Source organism: Arachis duranensis, chromosome 10, assembly GCF_000817695.3.
Source record: "Arachis duranensis cultivar V14167 chromosome 10, aradu.V14167.gnm2.J7QH, whole genome shotgun sequence".
NCBI lineage: Eukaryota > Viridiplantae > Streptophyta > Magnoliopsida > Fabales > Fabaceae > Arachis > Arachis duranensis.
Window position 1 is genome coordinate 63,232,139 of NC_029781.3, and position 14,605 is coordinate 63,246,743.

The window sequence follows — 14,605 nt, forward strand, 5'->3', positions numbered from 1 at the left end:
GGGGAGAGAGGGTAACGCAGTCGCACATCCAAGGGTGGAGATCGAGAGAGAGAGAGCCAGCCGCGCCACTACCACCACGGGTTGCCGTCGCTAACACCCAGCCGCCTCTACCTATTTGTCGCGAAACAAGGAGCCCAGAGGAAAGAAGGGGCGGTGCCAACGCCAGGGCTCACCGCCGTCGCAGTCGCCATTGCCCCTTGCTATTGTCACCTTTGCCGATCATCTTTGTGCAGCGTCAGAGGCAGAACCGCGACCGGAAGATAGCGTGAGCCATAGCCACCGATGGAGAAGGAGGAGCGCGTGCGGAGAAGGTGAAGCCACCGCTGTCGCCGGCACCTCCTGCCCGCGTCGCCGTCGAACGCGCCGTGACCTCTGCCGTCGCCAATCTGATTTGCTCTGCCACAATGCCGTTGAGGAGAAGGCCATCCAATCATACCGAATAGGCGAGGCAGAGAAATCTGAGGCTGAGTTGGGGTTCAGCTACCATGCCCAGCCACGCTTGTGTCGCCGGTGCCGCCTCAGTCGGAACTGCCGCCGTCAAAGAGGGAGGCGGCGTGCCGCTGTTCTGGTTGTCAGGAGCAGTCTTGTGGCCACCAGAAACACCACCGGGGATGCCGCCACTTGGCTCAGTAACTTCTCCTTGGTTGTGGGCTGAGTTCGAGTTATGGCATGTCATGGTTAGGGTTGTTGTTACTGTTGCGAGTAGTTGAAGCTGAGGCTACCTCTGCCGCCAGAGAACGCTCTTTTCCGGTAAGGGTTTTAAATTTGTGATTTCTGTCCTTTTTGGATTTCGAAAAGGTTATGATGCTGCGTGGTTTTTTCTAGTTGATCTAACATAGCTTTGGCCGCCGCCAGAGCTGTTGCCGGGGTCAATTCAAAATTACAGCTGTTCTGTTTTGTTAATTCGGTGAGTATATCAGTTTTTGAAACCCTACGTTAGTGTCCCTACTTGTATTAAAGCCTTTACGGTATTAATGTTCTTAGAGTTTAGTAACTGAGGTTACTTGTTGTAATTTAGAGCTGTTTATGCTGCTGCGAAGATGTGTGGGGTTGTGCTTTGAAGCTGCCTTTGATTTCGAGTTGAGGCGAAAAGAACTTATGAGGCATTTGGATTATGGAATTTGCGTTTTGAGGTAGGGGCGCTTTCCGAAAAACTATATTTTGTATGTTGGAATTATTATATATGGGTACTGATGTGAAAAAAATATGTATTTGGTAATTGTATCGGCCTTATGTATGGTTTGATTTGTCTCAATTGATTATGAACGTTTCTTGGTTGGTTTGCTGTGTGGATTGTGAAACAAAATGCTTTTGAAGTTGATTCTTTTAAAGCTTTGATATCGAGTTTAATCCCTTGGGAATGGATTTGAGTTGAGTTGATTTTCTTGAAAATGTGAAAAATAGAATACACTCTTGAATTTAGCTTGGTTTGCTTTAAATGATATGGTTTGATAAATGATTGTTTCTGAACCGTTTCTTTAAAGCTTTAGAAATGAGCTTATTCGGCTGATAATGATTTGATTTTGAAACGGTTTTTTTGAAATATGAAATTGAGATGATTGTTGGATTTTGGCTTGCCTTGAACTGATTTTGGATTTTGGTGTGTCGAAAAGGATTGTGGAAGGGTTTTGTTGGGACCCAAACCGGGTGGCAAAGTCCAAGTTTTAGGGGAGATGCTACCAAAATTTCTATAAAATCCGAGTCTTTATTGAAATGTTGTTTGGAAAAAAATGATGAGTTAAAGACTTCTACTCTTTTATTTGAATTATCAAAAAAATGATGATTCATGCTTTTGAAATGAATTATTAAAGAGGAAATTGTGATTTAGTCTTGCTTCTTAAGAAAGGCATTGTATCTCTTTCAGGAGAAAGTTATTTTGATGAAACTTATATTTTAAAGCTGTTTTAAATTTGACAAGTGCAATGCCTTTGAATTTGACTTGAGGGTTCCAATTAGAGGAGTTTCAATGACTTTAAAAGAACCTAAGGGTCTATTGACAAGTTTCATTTTGAAATGTTTTGAGAAAGGTTTTAAGTACTCTTTGAATTTTGAATTCTTGCAAGAGTAAAACAATTTTGAACAGTTGAAACGTTCTAGAATTTATCATGAGGGTTGAAGTTGGTTTTGCCTAAGTAAAGGAAACGAATTTGAAAGAAGTGAATGAAAGTATTTTTGGGAACGGTTTTGCAGTTTAAAGTTTTAAACAGGCTCATATTTTAGTATTAAATAATATAAGTGTCATCGTAATGTCCGAGCTATCAGAGTCGCGCAGCCGGAAGCGTGAGTTTTAGTAGTTAGGGTGTTACATCGTCCATCATAGTTCTACCGTGTCGATATTCCCTCTCGCCTTCCGCTGCATCACTCTGGTTATTCGTCACGAATAACTCGAATTACTCCACTACACCGAACATAAATTTTCCTTCAAACTGAAGACCGCTTTTATAAAAATTTTTAAAACCTTCAAAACAAGTTCAATCTAAACTAGATCAATGTTAAAACTTTTTGAAAAGACAAAAAAATCATTTAAACCAAGAGTTCCGACATAGTTTCAAAATCAAATCATTTAAACCAAAAGTTTCAAACCATATTTGAAAATTGTTCTAAGCTTTAAAATATTTTCAACATGGTTCAAAGCCATACTGGTTAGAAATTGGAAATCTTAATTAAAAACTGCAAAAACATTTGTGCTCATTCTGTAGTTGCATCAATCGGCACTTCTTCTGCCATCAGTGCTGAACCTCATCCATAGATGCGTGAGAATCTTTCCTATCTTTTCCTAGTGAACTTGTATCTAATTTGTTGAGTTTAATAAAGAATTAATTATCTTTTAGCCAATATGGATGCTACTTTGAGTCTTTCACAATTTTTGTTTATTTTAGGTAGCATTCAGCTGGATTTGATGGAGTTTCTGCAGCACAAGAATCAAAGGAGATGGCAGCGAGAAGCGACACGTACGCATGACTAACGCGTACGCATGATTTGGAGGTATTCATGGCGACGCGTGCACGTGACTGATGCGTACGCGTGAATTGAAGATTTGCTCAGCGATGCGTACGCGTGACCGACGCGTCCACGTGACTTGCGAAAAAGACCAGCGACGCGTACGCGTGACTGACGCGTAAGCATGACATGCGCCACGTGCAAAAAATGCAGAAACTGCTGGGCGTGATTTATGGGCCCCATTTTAGCACCCAAGTTAGGCGCGGATCCAGTGAAGCCAACTGGTCCCCACGTTACAAGACGCGGAGTACATAGTTAATTCTGATTTAAATTCAAATTTGATTTTAAAATAGGAAAAGATATTATCTTAATTTTAGATATTAGATTTTAAATTAATTAGAATTAGTTATAAAAAGGAGAGACTTCTCTTCTATGGAGATTCCATTAGGGGGATTCCATTAGGGAATTCTATACAAACTTACATTCCATGAGCAACTAATCCTCCACTATTAAGGTTAGGAACTCTGTTTATTTGTATGGATTGATTTTATTTGCTCTTTCTAATTTAATTCATGTTTTGATTTATATTTCAATAATTATTTTCATTCTTTGTTTTATGAATTTGGGTGGAACAGAAGTATGACCCATGTTCTAATTGAGTTCTTGTATAACTTGGAAAAGCTTTATACTTGAACAACAGCTTGAAAACATATTTTCCTGAATTTCTAATTGTTTGTATTTAACGGGATACGTGACATATAATCCCCTTATTTTTGGATAATTAGGATTCTTGTGGCATATAAACTGGAATTTGATCATCACCTTCTAATTAGATTTAATTGACCAAGGAATTGGCAGTTAATGAATTTTAGAGGAGACTAGGAAGGTCTAAGGAATTAGGGTCTAGTCACATATAGTTTGCCATGAATTAAATCATACATGATTAAAATAGTTGATAAGAAAAATCAATCCGGAAAATAGATAACTCTGAAGCCTTAACTGTTTTCTCCATATTTTATTCCCAACTCATTGCTGCTTGCTTTCTAAAATTCTTAATTTACTGTTTAATGCTCTTTGAACATTCAAACAGTATTTTTTGTTTTCCAGACTAAGCTTATCACTCAATAACTGTTGCTTAATCCATCAATCCTCGTGGGTCGACCCTTACTCATGTAAGGTATTACTTGGTACGACCCGGTGCACTTGCCGGTTAGTTTGTGGGTTATAAAATACCGCACCAAGTTTTTGGCGCTGTTGCCGGGGATTGACTGTGATTAACAACTATTAGTTGTTTGATTGCTTAGATTAGGCATTTTATTTTTAATTTTATTAAAATCTATTTTTAAAAATTTTTCGAAAAAAAATATATATTTATTTTGATTTATTTTATTTAAATTTTTTTTCTCTCTTTTCTCTTAATTTTTGAAATTATGTTTGGTGTCCCCGTAGTAATTTTTCTCTAAAAAAAATTCAAAAAAAAATTCTGTTCTGTCTTCCTTGCTTTCCTGTTTACCACATGGTGCGTTTAATTCTGTTTGGTGTTTTGTGCTAAGAAAAAATAATGGAGAGAGATCACATGGGTTACTACTCACACCCGAGTAGTGATTCATATTATGGTGGATGGAGGAGCTATCCAAATTTTGGTTGGCAAGGTCAAAACCAAAGAGACTTCAATGCTCCATGTTCCAACTATCAAGAGCCACCACCTCCATATTCATATCAAGAATCACCATCTCAATATTCATATCAAGAACCATCATCTTTCTATCCATGTCAAGAACCATCATCTTTCTACCCATACCAAGAGCCACCATCTCCCTATTCATATCAAGAACCATCATCTCCTTTTTATTTATATCAAGAGCCACAATCTCCTTATTCATCTCAAATACCATCAAATCTTGAGCTCCTCATGAAGGAATTCCTACATGATATAAAGACGAGTGTCAAAAATGTAGAGAATTATGTGCAGACGATGATAAAAAACCAGGAAGGGGAACAAGCAAATTCCTTCCCAAGAGATACAATGCAAGATCCTATGGAAGAAAGTGAGGAAACTAATCAAAGGAGTTTATAATCCAGTGAATTAGAGAACTTTCCACCCTCACATATGGAAGAAGAGGAAGATGCACAACCTCCCATGCCCTTGGTAAGCAATGAAGAAGGGATTGAATTAGAAGAAAGCTACCAAGAGGAAGAGGTTGAAATTGAGGAAGCTTACAAAGAGGTAGAAGAATTCAAAGAAGAACACAAGGGAGTGGAGCTTGCAAGACCTCTTCCAAAGCCATCACCATCCAATACAACATTCAAGTGGGTAAAATTCCTATCCTTAACCTTTACCTTCCCACTTGAATATGGGCTACCGGAGATAGATAGTCAACTTAGAGCTCTTTGTGGCATTAAGAGTAAGAGGAAGATAGTTAGTGGCAAGCGTTGTCAAGCAAGGTTCAATATGGTTGCATGCTCCAAATTGAATTGCAAGAATTGGTGTAGAGCTCAATTGAATGGGTCTAGAAGGTTGTTTGGATGTCTTTGTGAGAATTCATATTGCTTGCCACCCGGTGGGAATAATAGTGATCCACAAGAAGACGGGTGTAAAAGCAAGGTTTGGGACCCTGAAATTCATTCCCACAATCAACACTCTTGGGGCCTTGTCACTTACTTCAACTTGCTCGAAGGCGTTATGCGCCTAGCTTGGAATCCCGGTGGCCATTGGAATTACAAACATTGGTGGAGATTCCTGGATCAGTACAAGCACAAGCCACCATGACAAAGAGCTCACCACATGTCCAACTTAAGGACTTTAACAAAAAGTGCTTGGTGGGAGACAACCCACCGTGGTATGGTCGTTCCTTTTCATTCTTAGTTATTTTTTGTAGTATTAGTTTTCTTTCTTATTTCATTTTTATTGAGTTCTTACTAATTTTCTGATCATGCAGCTATTTTAGAATAGGAACTGAAAAAAAAAAGAAGAGGAGCACATGACGCGCAAGCATCACTGACACGAACGCGTCATATGCATGTGCGTGAAAAATAAAAATGAACAGAGAGTGTCGCGGGAGTGGCGCCAGAATGATGCCTTTTGCACAAACAAGCCCACGCGTACGCGTACCCCACGCGTGCGCGTCATTCGTGATTTTGGCAATCTACGCGTGCACGTCACTCACGCATACGCGTGACCTTGAATTTCGACGTAAATATGTGTTGGGCAGAGAGTTGTGTTGGCTTGGGGTTGGAAGTGTTATAGAAGCACAAAACTTGTTCACGCGTACGCCTCCCTGACGCGTACGCATCATTTGCACAAATGGCCATCCACGTGTGCGCGTGCATGACGCAAACGCGTCGATTGAAAATCTGGGTTCCCAAGCCACGCGAACAGCAAGTTGTGCGTGCGTGCGGCTGCCTTTGCGCGACTCGCACAAAGCCAAGGGCACGCGGACGCGTGCCTGACTCTTACGCGTCATTAAGAAAATTCCGCGACCCACACGGACGCGTGCCTGACTCTTACGCGTCATTAAGAAAATTCTGCGACCCATGCGTACGCGTGCCGTACGCGTACACGTCGCCTGCGCCACACAATTACACTAGTTCGCCGCCCAGTTTTAATTTTCTTTCTCTCTCTCCCAATCCTAATTCTCTCTTGTTCCTTTATCCTTTTATTCTTATTTCATATTATTATTTGTTTTTGTTTTCAGATTTTCTTTGCTTGAGGACAAGCAAAAATTTAAGTTTGGTGTTGACGCTTCGCTTAAGAATTTTCTGTTTAATTTTATGGCACTAAGGGAGGTGAATCATCTTCACAAAGGAGCACAACCTGAAGAATAAAACAACTGTTTGGATAACTAAGGTGGTTGAGTTCCTTTCATTTCTTTTATCCCCTCCCGCTTTTACTATGTTATGTTCCGGTTTTTTGCTATTTTGCTTTGTTTGCTGCATGATCCTTTATTAGTTAGAAACCTAGGACTAGTTTAGTTCTCCCTATTTCTTTAATTCTGAAAAGATGTCTCATGTATTACTCACTGAGCTTGAATCCAAATAAAAAAAAATACAGGAGTGATATATTGCAAGAGAAAGTGGGTCTATATTGAAGAATAGTCTTATTTACTTAAATGTAGTGGTATTTTCTGTAATTCTGAATGCATGACATGAACAGTGCATATTTTTATAGTGAAGTTTATGAATGTTAAAATTGTTGTCTCTTGAAAGAATGATGAAAAAAGAGAAATGTTATTGATAATCTAAAAAATCATAAAATTGATTCTTGAAGCAACAAAAAGTAGTGAAAAACACAAAGCTTGCGAAAAAATAAAAAAAATTATAAAAAAATAATAGAGAGAAAAAAAGAAAAAGCAAGCAGAATAAGCCAATAACCCTTTAAACTAAGAGGCAAAGGGTAAAAAGGATCCAAGGCTTTGAGCATTAATGGATAAGAGGGTCCAAAGGAATAAAATCCTAGCCTAAGTGGCTAAATCAAGTTGTCCCTAACCATGTGCTTGTGTCATGAAGGTCCAAGTGAAAAGCTTGAGACTGAGCGGTTAAAGTCGTGATCCAAAGCAAAAAGAGTGTGCTTAAAAACTCTGGGCACCTCTAACTGGGGACTCTAGCAAAGCTGAGTCATAATCTGAAAAGGTTCACCCAGTTATGTGTCTGTGGCATTTATGTATCCGGTGGTAATACTGGAAAATAAAATTCTTAGGGTCACGGCCAAGACTCATAAAGTAGCTGTGTTTAAGAATCAACATACTAAACTAGGAGAATCAATAACACTATCTGAATTCTGAGTTCCTATGGATTCCAATCATTCTGAACTTCAAAGGATAAAGTGAAATGCCAAAACTATTCAGGATTGCAGTTGTAAACCCCACTATAACAAGAGACATGAGCTTAATCGAACTCTCATTCTCATGCAAATTCACATCCTAAGCTTATATTAGTTTTGGTTGCTTGAGGACAAGCAACAGTTTAAGTTTGGTGTTGTGATGCGTGAGCATCTTTTCTATACTTTTTCTAGTGAATTTGCATTTAAATTGTTGAGTTTAATCAAGAACTAATTATTGTTTATTTTAGGTAGCATTCAGCTGGATTTGATGGAGTTTCTGCAGCACAAGAATCAAAAGAGATGGCAGCGAGGAGCGATGCGTACACGTGACTGACACGTACGCGTGATTTGGAGGTATCCATGGCGACGCGTGCGCGTGACTGACGCGTACGCGTGAATTGAAGATTTGCTCAGTGACGCGTATGTGTGACCGACGCGTCCACGTGACTTGCAAAAAAGACCAGCGACGCGTACGCATGCGCGTGACATGCGCCACGTGCAGAAAATGCAGAAACAACTAGGAGGTGATTTCTGGGGCCCATTTTAGCACCCAAGTTAGGCGCGCATCCAGTGAAGCCAAGTGGTCCCCACGTTACAAGACGCGGAGTAGTTAGTTAATTCTGATTTAAATTCAAATTTGATTTTAAAATAGGAAAAGATATTATCTTAATTTTAAATATTAGATTTTAAATTAATTAGGATTAGTTATAAAAAGGAGAGACTTCTCTTCTATGGAGATTCCATTAGGGGATTCCATTAGGGAATTCTATACAAATTTACATTCCATGAGCAACTAATCCTCCACTATTAAGGTTAGGAGCTCTGTCTATTTGTATGGATTGATTTTATTTGCTATTTCTAATTTAATTCATGTTTTGATTTATATCTCAACAATTGTTTTCGTTCTTTATTTTATGAATTTGGGTGGAACGGAAGTATGACCCATGTTCTAATTGAGTTCTTGTATAACTTGGAAAAGCTCTATACTTGAACAATAGCTTGAAAACATATTTTCCTAAATTTCTAATTGTTTATATTTAACGGGATACGTGATATATAATCCCCTTATTTTTGGATAATTAGGATTCTTGTGGCATATAAACTGGAATTTGATCATCACCTTCTAATTGGATTTAATTGACCAAGGAATTGACAGTTAATGAATTTTAGAGGAGACTAGGAAGGTCTAAGGAATTAGGGTCTAGTCACATATAGTTTGCCATGAATTAAATCATACATGATTAAAATAGTTGATAAGAAAAATCAATCCGGAAAATAGATAAATCTGAAGCCTTAACTGTTTTCTTCAAATTTTATTCCCAACTCATTGCTGCTTGCTTTCTGAAATTCTTAATTTACTATTTAATGCTCTTTGAACATTCAAACACTATTTTTTGTTTGCCTGACTAAGCTTATCACTCAATAACTGTTGCTTAATCCATCAATCCTCGTGGGATCGACCCTTACTCGCGTAAGGTATTATTTGGTACGACCTGGTGCACTTGCCGGTTAGTTTGTGGGTTATAAAATACTGCACCATCCATCAACTAATATATCGCGAACTCCACAAACTAGTTTTCCGAAACATGCTGGGCTTGTAACGCATAGGCTAGGTTAATTATTCTCACTATCTCTCCGCTAATGTGATTGACCTCATACGTGAGGTGCCATTCGAGCTTTCCTTCCACACTAAACAATCGATATCGAGGTGATCAGTCTCAATATCTCAGGCCTAGTGCTTCAATTATCCCCAAAGGCACTCACAAACAAGCATGCTATGTATATCAAATAGATAACCTAAATAGCATAAAAGAAAAATGACCTTGAGAGTGCAACGAAGCACAATCGGTCAATCCCTCAAGCTCATGAGAACGAATTGCTCTGATACTACTAAATGTAACACCTCATTATCCTAACCCTTACCTCTAGCTGATGTGTGGAAAACGATCCAATACAAAACTCACCGGCAAGTGTACCGGGTCGCATCAAGTAATAAAAACTCACGGGAGTGAGGTCGATCCCACAGGGATTGAAGGATTGAGCAATTTTAGTTTAGTGGTTGATTTAGTCAAGCGAATCAAGTATTGGTTGAGTGGTTTATCTTTAACAGAAGCTAAATTGCTTGGAATGTAAAGGGAGAGGGGAGAATTGCAGTAAATTAAAGGACAGGAAAATAAAAGTGCTGAATCTTAAAGAACAAGAAATTAAATGACTGAAACTTAAAGTGCAAGAAATGTAAATTGCAGTAGCTTAAATTGCAAGAAATGTAAATTGCTTGAATGGAAAAAGGGAATTGAGGACTGGGATTTCAGAATTTCAGCAAGGGAATTTAAAGTGCAACAAGTAATAAAGCAGAAATTTAATTAGGAATAACTAGAATCCAAACAGAAATGGAAATTAACATGCAGCTGAGGTTCACAGAAGAACCAAAAAGGAAAATGGGATCTCAGGACTCAAGAGACTAGAAAGCAACGTCTAGATCTCAATTGCCTTCCCAGATCCAAGCCCACAAAGCAATTAACAAGAAATTGAAGAAGAAGCAGTAAAGGAATTGAAATTCAACTTAATTATGCAGAAGAAGATTTAAAGAGGTTTTGAATGGAGATTGAGACAGAATTTCCTCAATTCTTCACACCCAAAACTCAAAACAAGGAAATTAAAAGTGCCCAAGCAAGAACGAGGAAGAAGAGAGATCAATTCTCCTCCCCAATTTCTCTGAAATCTCAGTGAAGTCTCCGAGAGAAAGTTCAAAAGCTCAAAATAAAAATAAAGGTTCAAAGGAAAATTCAAAGTTCCAAAGTAAAGGGAAAGGTACTAATTACATCAAACTATCTCCTATTTATACACTTGCTATTCTTGGATCTTGGGATTTGGATGGGCTTTTGATTTGGTGAAGAAATGAATTTTATTGGATTTTTAATCCAATTTTAGCCCATGAAGAATTAGCTTCCAGGAGGCTGCCCTGCCCTTGTGGAGGGCAGGGCAGAAAATTGATGCGTGCAGCCTTGGTGCGAGCGTGGTGCGTTGGTGTGTGCTACAGGATGCTGCCCTGCCCTCGCGGAGGGCAGGGCAGAAAATTTTGGTGCGCCAGTTTGGTGCCTGTGCGTGCTGCTGGTGCTGCCGAATGATGCCTTGGTGCGCCAGAATGGTGTGCTGGCCGTGCCACAACAAAATGTTGCCCTGCCCTCGTAGAGGGCAGGGCAGTGTTTCCAAAATGAAGTCCCGTGTTCGAGACTTGGCCGATGCACATGCTACCCATTTTCCTTGGCTTTCTTGGCACCATAATGAGGCCTAGTTCCTTGCTTCCTCATTGTTCCGTGTTCGACTCTTGTGGCAAGTGATGAGCGGATAATTTGTATGCTTTTTGGCATTGTTTTTAGTATGTTTTTGGTATGATATAGTTAGTTTTTAGTATATTTTTATTAGTTTTTAGTTAAAATTCACTTTTCTGGACTTTACTATGAGTTTGTGTGTTTTTCTGTGACCCTTGTCGTGGGCAGGGCAGAGTTGCCTTTCAAGCTTTGTTCCCTTATGTTGCCCTCCTAGAGGGCAGTGTGCCCTTGTGGAGGGCAATGCTTGCTCTCTCCTTTATGCGCCACGCCTTTTTCTCCTTGAGCCACGCTTCTTTAAGCCACGCTTCTTTAAGCCACGCTTTCTCTTTTCTTCTTTTCTTCACCTACAATCAACCAAAACAACCACTCAAAGTATCACTAAATTCACAAGGTTATCACTAAATTCACAAGGTTTATAAATCAATTAAAATTCAATTAAATTTAGCTTAAACCTCATGAGTTAGCATCAAATTAATGGTAGTTGCTTGATCTAAAGAAATTATGCATTTTCACTCCAAATCACTTACTTAGGATGCAAGAAAGTGCATAAAGACTAATAAAACAAGTGAAATTAGCTTGAAAAATGGGTATATGATGACTTGTCATCAATAGCTATAAAGTGAAGGATAACGTGGCTCTACGATAGTCTTAAAGCTTTTAATATATAATATATGTTTAAGAATTTATATAACTAGAAGCCCGATGAAGGAACAAAATTCAAAGTCGCCTAAAGCAAAATTACGAAACGCGAAGTGTTCACACACGATAACTAAACGCGTAGGCACAGAAAGAAAGAGACATAATATAAAGAGTTTTAAAAGTGTAAAATATCTTATACAATTTATCTCTCAAATCAAGCCTCCAAGGCCATAAAGTCAAAAATAAAAAGGTGAGATAAAGCACTACAACAAAATAAAACAGAAATAAACAAGGAAAAAACCATACTTTGCTCTGTCACCATGTCCGCAATTTCACCAAGGCGAATTACGACCTACATATGAAAATCAACAACAACATATGGTATGAGAACTGAAGGTTCTCAATATGGTAACAGTACCCAAAACAATTCCGTTCCTCAATTTATTCCATAACCCCAATTACAATAACATTATTCCATATACAAGCCAAATACCCAATTATCATCATTCATCGTCAAATCATATAGTCATCATCATTATTTTTCCAATTCCTTCCATACAACACCACTACAACATCTATCCATTCCCATCAACAACACAAATCATCAATTTTTCTCATCAATATCATAATCAAACTCTAACATACACAACTCATAAAATTTTCATCACAATTCACATGCTACATACATAAGCCAATCCACCATTTATTTAATTCAATCTTATCTTAAAATCAACCAGTCTAAGTGTCCAAAAATATTACATATTACATAAAAGAAATCAAAATCATACATTGGCCGATTCCCAATATGCAAAACACCAAAAGCTTGATTCCAACAAAATCAACAAGCCTCAAGCACCAACATCACTGGCAAAACTCACCAACTATCAAGTCATATACATATAACATGCCAACATCAAGTTTAGGGTTGATGAAAATAACTAAATACAAGGGTTTAGTAAGATCTTACCTGCTACTAGATCACCTAAACAATCAAAATCACAAAACTTACTCAAACTAAACTTAAAAATGCAGAATTATTAAGGTTGAAAACTGGATCTTGAGTTTCGATTTCTTACCAACAAAGCTTAGCTAGAAACGAAGAGTTTGACAAGAGTTTCGCGTGGCCACAAATAGCTCATCAATCGGAACACCTTAGCTCAAGTTATGGCTCTCGGAAGGTGACAATGAATAGTAACACCACTTTTCTTCTCCCTTCTCTCTCAATCCGCATTTTTCTCTCTCTCTCTTTGGTGGTGAAAATGAGCTGAAAGCTCAATTAATGAGCATATATATGTTGGGCCTTAGGCCCGATCCAACCCGTTAGCGTTTTAGGTCCGTTTAGCCTATTTTGAGCTAAAACCTTTAAAATTAGCGCCCGATTTTCAATTCTAAATTATTTTTTTCTTTCAAAATATTAAATTAATTTTCAAAATCTTATTTTTTTCAAAATACGGTACCGGACAGACTAGAGCTGGTACTGCCAGCTTAAACACCGGTACATATTTTTACAAAAATCTTTTGCAAAAGATACATTTTTCAAATCAAAAAATTTATTGAATTCAAATTTTATTTTTTTATTTTAAAAATAATATTTTTAAATTTTTGAACCTATTTTGGACAATTAAATTATCATTTTATATTATCTAAACGGTCGGTTTAATCACGGGTCCTACAGTCGCTGTCTTCTTAGTTCTACAGATCATTCTTCATCACGGTCGTCAGCTTCTCCCTTCCGGTAATTCTCTCCCTGTGATTTTTGTGATTTTAATTATTATAGTACTGGTGTAATTTTTGTAATTAGTGTATTTTGGTTTGATTTCTGTAATTTTATATTAGTTGTTGTTAATTTTGTTAATTAGAGTATCTTCTATATCTCCCAATTTTTTAATTGATTCAATTTTTCTCTTATGGGAGAGGGAGAATATGTACCTTCTATTTTAGTTTATGAAAAAATTGAAAAAAATTTCACCGACAAGCTTGATTTGATGAAATGAATTTTATTTTTTCACATGCTTGTCGGTGAAAATCTTTTCAATTTTTTCATAAACCAAATTAGAAGGTACATATCCCCCCTCCCCAAAAGAAAATTTTGAATCAGTTAGAAAATTGGGAGATATAGAAGGTACTCTAATTAATAAAATTAACAACTAATATAAAATTACAGAAATCAAATCAAATTATATTAATTACAAAAATCACACCAATGTTATAATAATTAAAATCACAGAAATCACAGGGAGAAAATTACCGAAAGAAAGAGGCTGACAACGGTGATGAAGAACGATCTGTGGAACCAGTAAGATAGCGACGCTCTCTGGAATGCACAAGACGGCGAGGCTCTCCGGAATGCACAAGACGGCAAGGCTCTCTGACGCGACGACATTCTCCTTGGTTGAGTGAGGTGTGCGCGAAAGCTGTGGTGACCTAGTAGGGCGCCGTGGAGGAAGCTTTGTCTTCTTTATTAGGGAGAAGAGGCGAGAGGGAGATACAAACAGAGAGAAGGGATATGAAGGTTGGGTGAGAAATCAAGCAAACCAAAGAACAAAGTGAGTTTTTTTAGTATTTTTAAATTTGGTTTTTTTTTTTTTGTATGAATGATTGATTAGGGTTTATAAAGAGACAAATAATTTTGTTAAATGTGTTTTTATTTTTATTTTTTTAGATTATTTAAATTTTGAAACAGTAAAATTAAACAATTCGATTAATCTAAAAGAATAATTTTTGTCTAATATATAAAAAAGGTACTTAAGTCTTTTAAAAAATTAAATAAAAAAAATTATTTTATTAAATTATAAGAGTATTTTAGTAAAATTAGTAATATGATATATATATATATATTTAAAAAAATTGATGCTGACGTGGAAAATAAATTCCA

General features: G+C 37.5%; 1 protein-coding gene across 1 annotated transcript in view; it reads left to right on the forward strand.

Annotated features, from left to right (window-relative positions):
- Positions 1-485: 485 nt before the first annotated feature.
- Positions 486-14,605, forward strand: part of LOC107469781 (uncharacterized) — an 18,842-nt gene continuing 4,722 nt past the window's right edge. The window contains exon 1 of the mRNA XM_021133950.1: positions 486-702. Coding sequence (XP_020989609.1) covers positions 486-702 — 217 coding nt within the window. The remainder of the gene's footprint in view (positions 703-14,605) is intronic.